General features: G+C 44.0%; 1 protein-coding gene across 1 annotated transcript in view; it reads left to right on the forward strand.

The window, feature by feature from the left end:
- The first annotated feature begins 2,150 nt into the window (after positions 1-2,150).
- Positions 2,151-12,762, forward strand: part of papss1 (3'-phosphoadenosine 5'-phosphosulfate synthase 1) — a 63,845-nt gene continuing 53,233 nt past the window's right edge. The window contains exons 1-4 of the mRNA XM_068045543.1: positions 2,151-2,387; positions 5,778-5,916; positions 9,761-9,879; positions 12,466-12,579. Of these exons, the coding sequence (XP_067901644.1) occupies positions 2,184-2,387; positions 5,778-5,916; positions 9,761-9,879; positions 12,466-12,579 (576 nt within the window). The 5' untranslated portion in view covers positions 2,151-2,183. The remainder of the gene's footprint in view (positions 2,388-5,777; positions 5,917-9,760; positions 9,880-12,465; positions 12,580-12,762) is intronic.

Consider the following 12,762-nt stretch of genomic DNA (forward strand, 5'->3'; position numbering starts at 1 on the left):
AGAGCAATATCAATAAAAGCATTTTTGATAAAACACTGAACCACAGAAGGAGATATTAATTGAAGAGGTAGGTTTTAAGGCGTATGTTGAAAGGAGAGAGAGAGGCAGAGAGGCTTAGGGAGGGAATTCCAGAGCTTAGGGCCAAGGCAGCTGAAAGTACTGCCACCAATGGTCGTGTGATTAAAATCAGGAATGCTTGAATTGCCAGAATTGGAAGGGCGCAGAGATATCAAAGGCTTGTAGGCTAGAGGAGGCTACCGAGACTGGGAGGAACGAGGCCATGGAGGAATTTGAAAATAAGGTTGGGGATTTTAAAATTGGGCATTGTTGGACCCGGAGCCAGTGAAGGTCAGTTAAGATGCAGTCAGCAGAGTTTTGGATGAGAATGTTCATGGAGGGTAGAAGATGGGAGGGCAGCCAGGAGAGCATTGGAATAGTCCAGTCTAGAGGTGACAAAGGCATGGATGAGGGTATCAACAATAGATGAGCCTAGGCAGGGTCAGAGTCAAGTGATGTTACGGAGGTGGAAGTAGGCAGTCTTGGTAGTGCATATGTGCAGTTGGAAACTCAGCTCGAGGTCAAACACAACACCAAGATTGTGAACAGTCTTGCTCAGCTTAAGACGCTTGCCTAGGATGGAAATGGTGGTCAGGGAACGGAGTTTGTGGCAGGAACCAAAGACAATGGCTTCAGTCTTTCCAGTATTGAGTTAGAAGAAGCTTCTGCTTGTCCAATGCTGAATGTTGAACAAGTAATGTAACAAATCAGAGTCATTGAACGGGTCTAAAGAGGTGTAATCAGATAGAGCTGAGTGTCGTCGGCATATGTGTAGAACTTGATGTGTTTTTAGTTGATACCACCAAGGGTTAGCAAATAGATGAGAAATAGAGGGAGTCAGAGATAGATCCTTGGGGGACTCCAGAGGTAATAGTGTAGGAGTGGGAAGAGAAGCCATTGCAAGTAATTCTCTGGCTACGATTGGATAGATAAGAATGACACCAAGCAAGGGCAATTCCATCCAGCTGGAGAGGCATTGGAGGAGGATGGTATGGTCAACTATGTGGAAGGCTGTAGACAGGTGAAGAAGGATGAGGAGGAATAGTTTGCCATGGTCGTAGTCACAAAAACATTGGCAAGGGCTGTTTCAGTTCTGTAGTTGGGCCAGAGACCTGATTGGAGGGATTCAACCGTGGAATTGCAGGAAAGATTGGCATGGATTTGGGAAGCAAAGTTTGAAGACTTGGGAAAGGAAAAGGAGGTTGGAAATGGAGCTGTAGTTTGCAAGGACAGCGGGGTCACAGGTAGACTTTTTTGAGGAGAGGGTTGATGATAGCATATTTGAAGGGAGGCAGGGACATATCAGTTAACATGGGAGCCAGGAAGGAAAGTTGAGTAGTTGACAGTTCTAGTCAGAATAGGATCGAGGGGGCAGGTCTTGTGAATAAGATGAGGTTGGAGAGAGCATCGCAGGAGATGGGATGGAATCTAGAGAAAGATGTGAGTTCAAGACTAGGGCAGTGGGGAATATTTGGGGAATTTTGCCTCGATGGGCTAGGGAAGGGAGGGAAATGAAAGAGGCAGATGAATGGATGGTCTCAATCTTTGTGACAAAAAGTCCACATGTTCCTTGCACTTGTAGTTGCAGGGAAGGGTGGTTTAAGACACCAGTTGGTGGTGAAGAGAAGCCAGGATTATCTTTGCATTCCCTGATGATCTTTGATTAGTGAGCAGTTTTAGTGATTGAGAGCATAACCCAACAATGCTTTAAGTTGTCCAGCCAGATCTGGCAATGTATGGTTAAAAGACTTTTTCAACAAAGACATTTACTGTTTGAGGATTGGTCAGGACACAAGAAGTTCCCTGCTCTTCTTTGAGTAGTGTCATGGGATCTTTTGTGGGCACCTGAGAGGGCAGACTGAGTCTTTGTTCAACTTCTCTACTGAAAGTCTCTCCGGACTGCATTGAAATGTCAGCCTGGATTACGTGTTCAAGTCTCTGGAGTGGGGCTTCAACCCCCACAACTTCCTGACTCTTAGGCAAGAGTGTGACCAGAAGCCAAGGCTGACACTTTCAAAATCTGCACAGAATGTTTGAAGGTAGTTTCATTTAAGTATGCATAATTTATTCTGATCTTATGGTTGTATTTAACAGGCCTGTCCGGAGCTGGTAAGACGACGGTTAGTATGGCATTGGAGGAGTACTTGGTTTGCCATGGCATTCCCTGCTACACATTGGATGGTGACAACATTCGGCAAGGTCTGAACAAAAACTTGGGTTTTAGCCCAGGGGACCGTGAGGAGAATATTCGACGTATTGCAGAAGTAGCCAAGCTGTTTGCAGATGCTGGACTTGTGTGTCTTGCCAGTTTTATTTCTCCATATACAAAGGTACTTAACTGTTCTCCATCCCGTGTGAAGTGTGCAGGATGTTTTGTTACATTACAAGCCCTGTTCCAAGTACAAGTGGGACATTTAACCTTTAACTCCTTCACACTGTAAACATTTTTCTTAGTTTTATCCATCACCCACATTGTCATCATCACTCGCCTCCAAAGTTTCACTGCAGGTTAAAATTCTTGTGAAGGTACACACTTTTTGTCATGATTTTTAGTTATGATCTTTTCTCAATATTTAACATTGAAAATGCCGATGTAAACCGTTAGAATGCAAACCCTGTATGTAAACAGTCACCTGTAACTGTTGTTGTAAGCCCTGGCCAGTAGGTGGTGCTGTAGAATGAATTTCTCAGGTCTGGAACTCTGTTGTCATCCGCATATATATAAAAACGACTCCGTTATTCATCAATTGATGTTGGGTACTTTACTGGTATTTAAATTGCTTTGGTAATATGTGTTAGAGGAGTTCATTATTATATAACACTGCACTGTGTTTGATGTGATTAAACAAATGCCTATCCTTATTGATAGCAAGTTATTTCCTAAGACATTGTTTCAAATCAGAAAACCTCCATTTACAAAGTATTATTTAGGCTTACCCATTGTCTCTCGAGATAAGGAGGCCAAAGAGATTTAGGGTACCAATAGGTCCCAGTTGGGCATTTGTTTTTACATCTCTTAATAATAAATGTTTTAAACGCAGGATGTAGAAAATACTGTTGAATTAGAATTTGTTCATGCTGATAGAAGTGGAACGTTATGTCACAATATACTACAATGGCATTTTACTGTTTCGATGACACCTGCTAGTCTGTGAGATTAACTTTTAATTTCAATGCAACTTGGAAATGCTTCAGGTTTTAAGCAGACTTATCACGTACTCTACCCGTCATATTTTTCAATTCTGTTAGAAGCATCCACTCCTTGACAGATATAAAGCATATTTGTTGACGTTATCCTTCTGAATATATTAAAAAAAAAATTCTGTGCTGTCACTCTACTTGTCTAGTATAAAACCATGGGTGAACTACAGCTTCTTCCAAGTTAACTTTGAGATGATAAAAGCTATCACTTTCTGCCCCCGCTGTCTTGCCATTCAGTTCTTGATCCTGGTCACTCACTCACTCAGGCTGAACCACGCTTTACAAATTCCTGGCAGCTTGTTTGACTCTGAGCTGAGCTTCAAGCCCATCCACCACTGAAATCCTTATCCATTCTAGACCTTTAGTGTAAAGCCCTCCTTTCTGCCTCCCTTCTTCCACCCTTCGCAAACTTCAACTTGCCCAAAATGCAGTTGCCCATATTCTGCCCCACGCTAAATCCTGTTATCCCCTCACCTTCCCTTGTCACTGCCGTGCACTCACTTGCTGTCTGCCAAATTCCTCCTCATCTTCAAATATCTGTCTGCTATCTATGCTACCTTCTCCAGCTTTGTATCTTCTTACTCACACACATTCTCTCTCCCTCTTTCTCTCACCTCCCCACCCACTCCCTTGTACTCTTGGGTTTTTTGGCTCTAACCTCAGGTGCATTCCTTCCCAGTTTCTTCTGTCAATTTGGGGGCAAAACTCCCTCTTCTCCTCTGCCCTCCAGGTTTTCAGGCACCTTCCTGATTTCTTTCTCTATACTTGAAAGTGCAATTCCCTGTCTTATTTCTGTTTGTGAATTATTATGGGCTTTTTAAAGCAAGGTGTGCTTGTGCGAAATCTACGCTTTTAAAACTCACTAATGATTGTAAATTGGCACAGAGTGACCAGACTCCAGTGCACCTGCACATGAATGCAGCTTGCATCAACCGTCACCTGGGAGGTGAGCTCTAGATCTCAGTTGGGATATTAGGTAGAGACAAAACTCTTCTTGAAAGGATCAAGGCATCTCAATCTGCTTCACGCATAAATTAGTGACTTAGCAGGAGCTTGGGAGTGGATGCCAAGGTGTCATGAATGGAAGCCATGAAACTTGAAATGGAGAGAGGAGAAAATATGAGTAAATAATGAAACAACAAAAAAAAAATGACAGAGTTGCATTTCTTTGCAATTCTCTCTGTCTTTCCATTTATGTTTTAAGATCTAAAACTCATACTATCTCATAGTGGGCTGGGCATTGTTTTTTTCACTTGTTCTTGTGATGTGTGTGTCGCTGGCAAGATCAGAATTTTTTTCCCATCCCTAATTGCCCTAGAGAAGGTGGTGAGCTGCTGCTTTGAGCTGCTGCATTCTGTGTGACATAGGTACATCCATAGTGCTGTCAGGGAGGGAGTTCCAGGATTTTGACCGAGCAACAGTGAGGGAACAGTGACATACTTCCAGGTTAGGATGGTGTGTGGCTTGGGGGAAACTTGCACATGGTGGTGTTCCCATGCACTGCTGCCTTTGTTCTTCTCGGTGGTAGAGGTCATTAGCTTGGAAGGTGTAGTCGTAGGAGCCTTAGTGAGTTTCTGTAGTGCATCTTGTAGATGGTACCCGCTGCTGTCACTGTGCACCGATGGTGGAGGAAGTGAATGTTTAAGGTGGTGGGGGTGCGGATCAAGCAGGCTGCTTTGTCCTGATGTTCTTGAGTGTTGTTGGCGCTGCACTCATTCAGGCGAGTGGAGAGTATTCCATCACACTCCTGACTTGTGCCTTGTGGATGGTGGACAGGCTTTGGGGAGTCAGGAGGTGAGTTACTTGCCACAGAATTCCTAGCCTTTGACCTGCTGTTCAGCCACAGTATTTATTTGGCTGGTCTAGTTAAGTTTCTAGTCAGTGGTAACTCCCAGGATCTGGATGGCCGGGGATTCAGCAATGGTAATGCCGTTGAATGTCAAAGGGAGATGGTAAGAGTCTGTCTTGTTGGAGTTGGTGATTGCCTGGCACTTGTGTGGCACGAATGTCAAAACAGCCCAAGCCTGAATGTTGTCCAGGTCTTGCTGCATGTGGACATGGACTGCTTCAGTATCTGAGGAGTTGCGAATGGTGCTGAACATTGTGCAATCGTCAGCAAACCAACCCACTTCTGACCTTATGTTGGAGGGAAGGTCATTGATGAAGCAGTTGAAGATGGTTGGGCCTAGGACACTACCCTGAGGAACTCTTGCATTGATGTCCTGGGGCTTAGATGATTGGCCTCCAACCAACACACCCATCTTCTATTGTGTTAGATATAACTCCAACCAGTGGAGAGCTTTCCCTCGATCCCCATAGACTTTAATTTTGCTGGGGTTCATTGATGCCTCACTCGGTCAAATACTGCCTTGATGTCAAGGGCAGTCACTCTCACCTCACCTCACCTCACCTCTTGAATTCACCTCTTTTGTCCACATTTGAACCAAGGTTGTAATGAGGTCTGGAGCTGAGCGACTGATGTTTCTCGTCTTTTAAATGTGAACTTTCCCTTTTGGTAGGATCGAAAGAACGGCAGAAGTATCCATGAAGCCGCTGGCCTGCCTTTTTTTGAAATATTTGTTGATGCCCCGCTACATGTTTGCGAGAGAAGAGATGTGAAGGGACTGTACAAAAGAGCCAGAGCTGGTGAGATAAAAGGTAAGTATCATGAGAATACAAGGGGCTACTGAGAGTATAAGATACATGGCAGGTGGTGTAAGAGCCTTATGTCAACCCTTGCTGCATTATCATGTTTCATTTTTTTTTGGAAAAAAAAATGTTCGCACTGATTTCATTGAGTATTATGTAAATGAACCTGTAGTTCATAATCATCAATGCAGGATTTCACCATTCCCTCTGTCCCCTGCCCAAATTCTCTCTTGAGTTTTAGAATCTTAAGGCATTCAATATCTGGCCGTTCCCTGGCCAGCACAGGAGGAGGCCATTTGGCCTATTGTGCCTGTGCTGGCTCTACTCTTTCCCCATAGCCTTACAATTGGTTCTTTTTCAAACATGCAGCTAATTCCAATTTGAAAGTTACTGTTGAATATATTTCCACTGCTCCTTCAGGCAGTGCATGCCAGACAATCATAACTTGCTGCTCAAAATAAAACCACCTCATCTTGACTCTAGTTCTGTTATCAATTATCTTAAATCTGTGTCCTCTGGTTATCGACTCTCCTGTCAGTGTAAACAGTTTCTCCCTTTCTTCTCTATCAAAAACCCTCATAGTTTTGGACACTGCTATTAAATCTCCTATTAACCTTCTCTACTCTTGAGATTTGATGTGTATTTTTAAATTCGAGTCGAATGCAAGTTTAAGGCGCATTCATACATTCATAATCAAGTGGCTCATGGAAATGGACAAAAATTTGGTAGAAATTAAAATGTCAGTGACTAACAAAGTCAGATACGTTGGTTAGAAACTTAACAGTCACCAGCCAGTTATATGGTCATTCATGTCAATTCTAATTGTTGTGTGCAACTTGACTGCTGTGTTTGCAAACGTAACAGTAATCGCACTTTAAAAAGTATTCAGTTATGTAGTGCTTTCGGACATCCTGAGGATGTAATGAGTCACTGTTTAAATGCAAATTTTTTTCTGCCGTACATTATTCAATGTGAGAATATGGTTTGTTTGATTTTCATCACAAAAAACCTACTTCACAATCAGTTCTCAACCACAGCCTGAATCTTGAAGTTCTTGTTCTTAGCAAGGATTCAAGTGTGATTGCTCACACCCGGCTCTTGAGTATTGCTCTTGTTGAATGCACTTTGCTGAACCACTTGTAGATCATTTACTTATGGGATCATGCATGTACATAATGGGCCGAATGGCCTTCTGTGCTGTATGATTCTATGCCAGACCTTGAAATTATTTAGACTGGATAACATGACTCCAGGATTTGCCTTCAGATATAGATTAAAAAGCTTCTTGTCATATACAATGACACTAGACAATGTAACGAAAAGCACAGTGAACATTGTAAAAGGGTAGACTATCATTAGATTAGATTAGATATACAGCACTGAAACAGGCCCTTCGACCCACCGAGTCTGTGCCGACCATCAACCACCCATTTATACTAATCCTACACTAATCCCATATTCCTACCACATCCCCACCTATCCCTTTACTTCCCTACCACCCACCTATACTAGGGACAATTTATAATGGCCAATTTACCTATCAACCAGCAAGTCTTTGGCTTGTGGGAGGAAACCGGAGCACCCGGAGGAAACCCACGCAGACACAGGGAGAACTTGCAAACTCCACACAGGCAGTACCAAGGATTGAACCCGGGTCACTGGAGCTGTGAGGCTGCGGTGCTAACCACTGCGCCACTGTGCCGCCATATGTTCTTTAACATATGCACTTTATTCTTCCTCTTCCCCTCTCTGAAACCCCATTCCGCATACTTATGCCGCCTTTTAACTCTCCCTTTAGCTAGCTATTAGCCCTTGTGCAAAAGTGGCCGCAATCTGATGTGTCCCGATTTATTTTCCCTCTGCTTCTCCATGGGATAGTGTCTTGCATCTGCTCAGGGATCAAGAAATTTGATACTGACTGGCATGGGGTATGGGAATTTGATGATTTAATAATTTGCTACCTGTCTAGTCTTTTAATGCGTGCGCGTGTGTGTGTGTGTGTTCGTTCATTATTGAAAGCATATGCAGATTGCTTTTATTGATGTGAAAAAAATTGTGGGAAAATTGTTCTGCAAATTTCAGTAAATATCTCCAGTGATGACGATTATAGTCATTTAAAATGGTGCAAGATTGAATTCTCTTCGGCAATCTACAAATAACCGTGAAAGTGAGAAGGGATAACGGAAAGTGTGATGAAATAGCCACTGTTATATTTACCGACAATCAATAAATTAGTTTTTCCTGTGTCCATTCACGTGCATTTTGGCTGCTGTTTCTGATCCGAGCCCATCACTCTTATTTCTCCTTATGTTGCTCAGTGTCAAATTTTGTTTGATAAATAGTGGCGCAGTGGTTAGCACCGCAGCCTCACAGCTCCAGCGACCCGAGTTCAATTCTGGGTACTGCCTGTGTGGAGTTTGCAAGTTCTCCCTGTGTCTGCGTGGGTTTCCTCCGGGTGCTCCGGTTTCCTCCCACATGCCAAAGACTTGTAGGTTGATAGGTAAATTGGCCATTATAAATTGCCCCTAGTATAGGTAGGTGGTAGGGAAGTATAGGGACAGGTGGGGATGTGGTAGGAATATGGAATTAGTGTAGGATTAGTATAAATGGGTGGTTGATGGTCGGCACAGACACGGTGGGCCAGAGGGCCTGTTTCAGTGCTGTATCTCTAAACTAAACTAAAAAATAAATAAATAAATGCTCTTGTGAATTGCCTAGGAACGTTTTGCTGCAAAGACAAGTAGTTGTTGTGATTGATAAAGGTTTTTTTTCATTTGGTTTCCTGTCCAGTTTTCTGCCCAGCTCTCTTGAAGGTGCAGATTCATGTTGGAGTAAAGTCCTTTTGCCAGCCAGGCAGTCTGTGTCAACTGGACTATTTGTTCACGGGGCGAGCTGTGAAGCATCTCAGCTGTTGCAGATTCTGCACTCATCCAACACATGTTCTGGCAGATTGCACTTGGAAAACGTGCAGAAGTGGGAATGGTGGCTGATTTTATTTCCCCCCATCCTGCCTGTCATTATGCCCAGGAGCAATGAAGGTGGCTGTTCCACCTCTAACTACTATTTGCCATAGTGGAATCAGCCAACTCACCACAGACCAGTTATCAAACTCTCAGGACCGGATTTTCAAAGTGAGGTCAGGAATCCAACACCCTGATGAATCCCAGGTGCCTAACCTGCACTTCAATTGCATTGTGATCTTTGAATGCTAATGCCCTACTTGGGCAGGAGGCAAGCTCAACACCCAATTAGAGACACTGAGCACCTCTGGGAGCTGCGTGCCTGGTACCAGTGGCAAAGGCAAGTGGCAGTCATGTTGGCAACTCATGAAGGGGCTAGCTCAGTAACAACAGCGGAAAGTGGCCATGGTACAGCGCTCCACCTGGCGCTAGTTGGCTCCTCAGGTTTAATCTCACCACACATGGAAACAAACTTGCTTTTGCCCCATGGCATCCCGACAGCTATGCATTAATGTGCACCAGAGTCCAGAGTGGTCGGGATTGCCGAAGTCAGATTTAAAAATTGTCTTCCCGAATGCTCCGACCCTTTAGCAAGCTTCTAAAGGAGCTTAATGGCCCATTAATTGGCAGTGTATATGTTCCCTGTTTCTTCCACCAGCCAGCACTTTGAAAATTCAAAACTGTCCTGGAGGCGTCAGGATCCTGAGACAACCTCTGGGACTGCAATTTTCAAATGGTGCTTGCACCTTTGAAAATCTGGCCCTTCGTCTGTGAATTCAACACTGGTAGTGCATTTTTTCAACATGGCTATCAGGAAGGCGACAAAAGCCTTTTATTACTAAATTGCACAGTTAATTACCAGCTAAAGAACACAATGTCTTTGTTGTCTATAGGGTTCACCGGTATTGATTCAGAGTATGAGAAGCCAGAAGCACCTGAGCTAGTTTTGAAGACCGATGTCTGTTCTGTAAATGAATGTGTCCAACAAGTGATCGAACTGCTTCAGGAGAGGGTAAGGGTTCACCTATGCTCTCAGTTGAACTGCCTTTTATATTGGGTTTAGTAGGATTACTGGAATTGGTGGATCCTGATTTCAAGGTCTAACACAGGCAGTGGTAACCCCAGAGTAAATTTGCTGGTTTCACTAAAACAGGTAGCCCAAGGAAACCCAACTGTGCTTCACCAAACGCAGTGTAAGGCAGAAGCAAAATACTGCAGATGTTGGAAATCTGAAATCAAAGTAGAAAATGCTGGAAATACTCAACCGGTCAGGCAGCATCTGTGAAGAGAGAAACAGAGTTAAAGGCCGGGATTTCACATTGGAGGATGGGAGCCGGTCACTGACTCAAAAGTCGGTGGCGAACCCGCTTCTGCCTCGTCTGGGGATCCGATCCACATTTTACGGGTCCCCCAGCTTTAATTGTTCCGAGGCGGGACTTCCACCCACTTGAGGGAGGAGGTCCCGCCTCATTGAGCTGCCGGCTAATCAGCGGGCCGGCAGCTCTTAGTCCCTGCAGCGCCACCGGGAGCGGTGGCCACTGCTGGTACTGCAGCCCAGCTGAAGACATGGAGCCGGGATGACAGGTAGGTTTTGGTTGCCTTGCCAGGGGTAATCGGGCGGGCCCTGGCGAGGCAAGGTGGTTGGTTGGGGGGAAGGGGGGGCCGTGCTGAGGAAGGTTGGAGTAGCGGAGGCGGCCATCCATCGAGCACCCTGAGCAGGTCCCCCCACCCCAGGGACGATTGCAGCCGTCTGGTTTTCGCAGGCGGCTTTTCCCGGCTCCAGTATGCCGGCTTGCCACATGTAGAAGCCGTGTGGAAGTGGGCTAAGGCCCTTAAGTGGCACACCCTCCCCCCCACCCCCCCCTCCACCACCCTACGTAAAGCCTTCCAGAGCCTTCCACTCCATTTTACGCCATTCCCCCTTCAGCTGCCCCTCCACCACCATCCAGCTTGTTGGGGTGGCGTAAAACTCCGGCCAACATTTCAGGTCTTGAGAACGTGAAAGATGCTATATAAGTGCAAGTCCTTGTATTGCTGGGTAGAAAGGGAAGACAGGTCATATTGTAAAAATGACTGAGTGACACCATATCCCTCGAGGTCCCATCCCAGCCTCATCCTTATTATGCTTTTTCCAAGTCAGCCTCAGGAGACTGGCATATACAGGATCAGAGGTCGGCCATTCAGCCCCTCAACCCAAATCAGCCATTCTGTTGGATTACGATTGATCTGTACCTCAGCTCTATTAACTTTGATTTATATCGTTTGGTACCAATGTCCCCTCTAAATTTTTTTTTATTGTATACGGTCTGTTTCAGTGTGTGGTACCTTTAAATTTTTTTGCGCGCACATGTACACGCATCATCTTAAAGGGGACAACTTGTGAGTGATCTGCACTGCACATTCTGGATTGCTACATGGCCGACAGAAAACATTGCTCGATACCCTTACCTAATGAAAATCTGTCGATTTCTGCCTTGAAAATCTTGGCCTAGCATCCAGTACCATTCGGTGGAATAGAGTTCTAGATTTCCACGATCCTTTATGTGGAAAAAGTGCTTCCTGATTTCGCTCATGAATGATCTGGCTCTAATTGCAAGGTTATGCCCTCTTCTTCTGAATTTCCCCCACCAGAGGAAATCATTTCTCTGTATTTTCTATCAAACCCTTTATCATTTTAAACATCTCAATTAGATCACCCCTCAACCCTCTGAACTTTCAGGAATAATTCTCCTATGGTAGTATGCGTTTTTTTTTTAAAAACAAACAAGATCTTACAGCTTTGTGAATTGAGAATTTTCTGTCCACTTTTGGAGAAGCATTTCTGTTACTACTTCTGCAATTAGGCCAGAGTCCAATTATAGGAAGACGGCATAAAAGCAAATCTTACAACCTGCTCAATTGTGATTTATAATGTGGATTTTTAAGCAAGCAGTAAATTCACAGCAGTGACTGCAGTCTCTACTCATATCTGGCTACCATCACTTGTGGAGATATTTATTTTGTTAATTAGGAATGCTAGCATTACTTCAAAACGGAAGAACTCCTGTGTCTACACCTACAGGGTAACAAAGTGACGTCACTTGTGGTTTACCACCCAGCCCCCCAAAAAGGAGCATTATTTTTTAAATGACGCTTGAAGCAGATGTTTTAAATAGAACTCTTCATGGAGGTCTGTGTGGTTGTGATTTTTTATTTCCGTTGAGGTTGACCATGAATTTGGCTATAGCTTTTGGAGTAATCATTTTTGTACAGTCACCTTAATTGTAGATTAAAGCACCTCCTTGCACAGACCTTTTGTGAATCACCATCTATTCCACAGATGAAAGATGCCTCTTTAATTGCGAACTTGTAATGATTTAATTAGCTCTGCAACTCATTGATTTTCTTTCTTTCTGACCACATTGCTTTTACTGATTATGAACATGAGATGGCACTACAGGACCAAGCTCTTTAATTCTTTCACCCCACATCTCCTGTCAAAAATGCCTCCAACCACTCATTTTAATGTAAATTAGCTTAACTTTGCCTGTATTTTGACCAAAAGTCCAATATGTCACTGAATGGATATTGTTTGGGTTTTATTGATTGTTTCAAACAGGATATAGTCCCTGTTGATGCTTATGCCGAAATAAAGGAATTATTCGTCCCAGAAAACAAGCTTGATCTCGTGAGAAACGATGCAGACACTTTGCCAGCCCTGGAAATTAATAAGGTATGAGCTTTTTTTTCTTTTGTAACTGTTTTAAACTGTGACAGACTGTCCATGTTGTGCCGCACAGGCTTGACTAAGCTGGTAGCACTCTTGCTTCACAGTAGAAAGATGGTGGGTTCAAGCCCCATATCAGGATTTGAACTCATTATCAAAGCTGACTGCAGTGTTAGCAGTATTGTCCTT

The sequence above is a fragment of the Heterodontus francisci genome, chromosome 1 (assembly GCF_036365525.1).
Source record: "Heterodontus francisci isolate sHetFra1 chromosome 1, sHetFra1.hap1, whole genome shotgun sequence".
Classification (NCBI taxonomy): Eukaryota; Metazoa; Chordata; class Chondrichthyes; order Heterodontiformes; family Heterodontidae; genus Heterodontus; species Heterodontus francisci.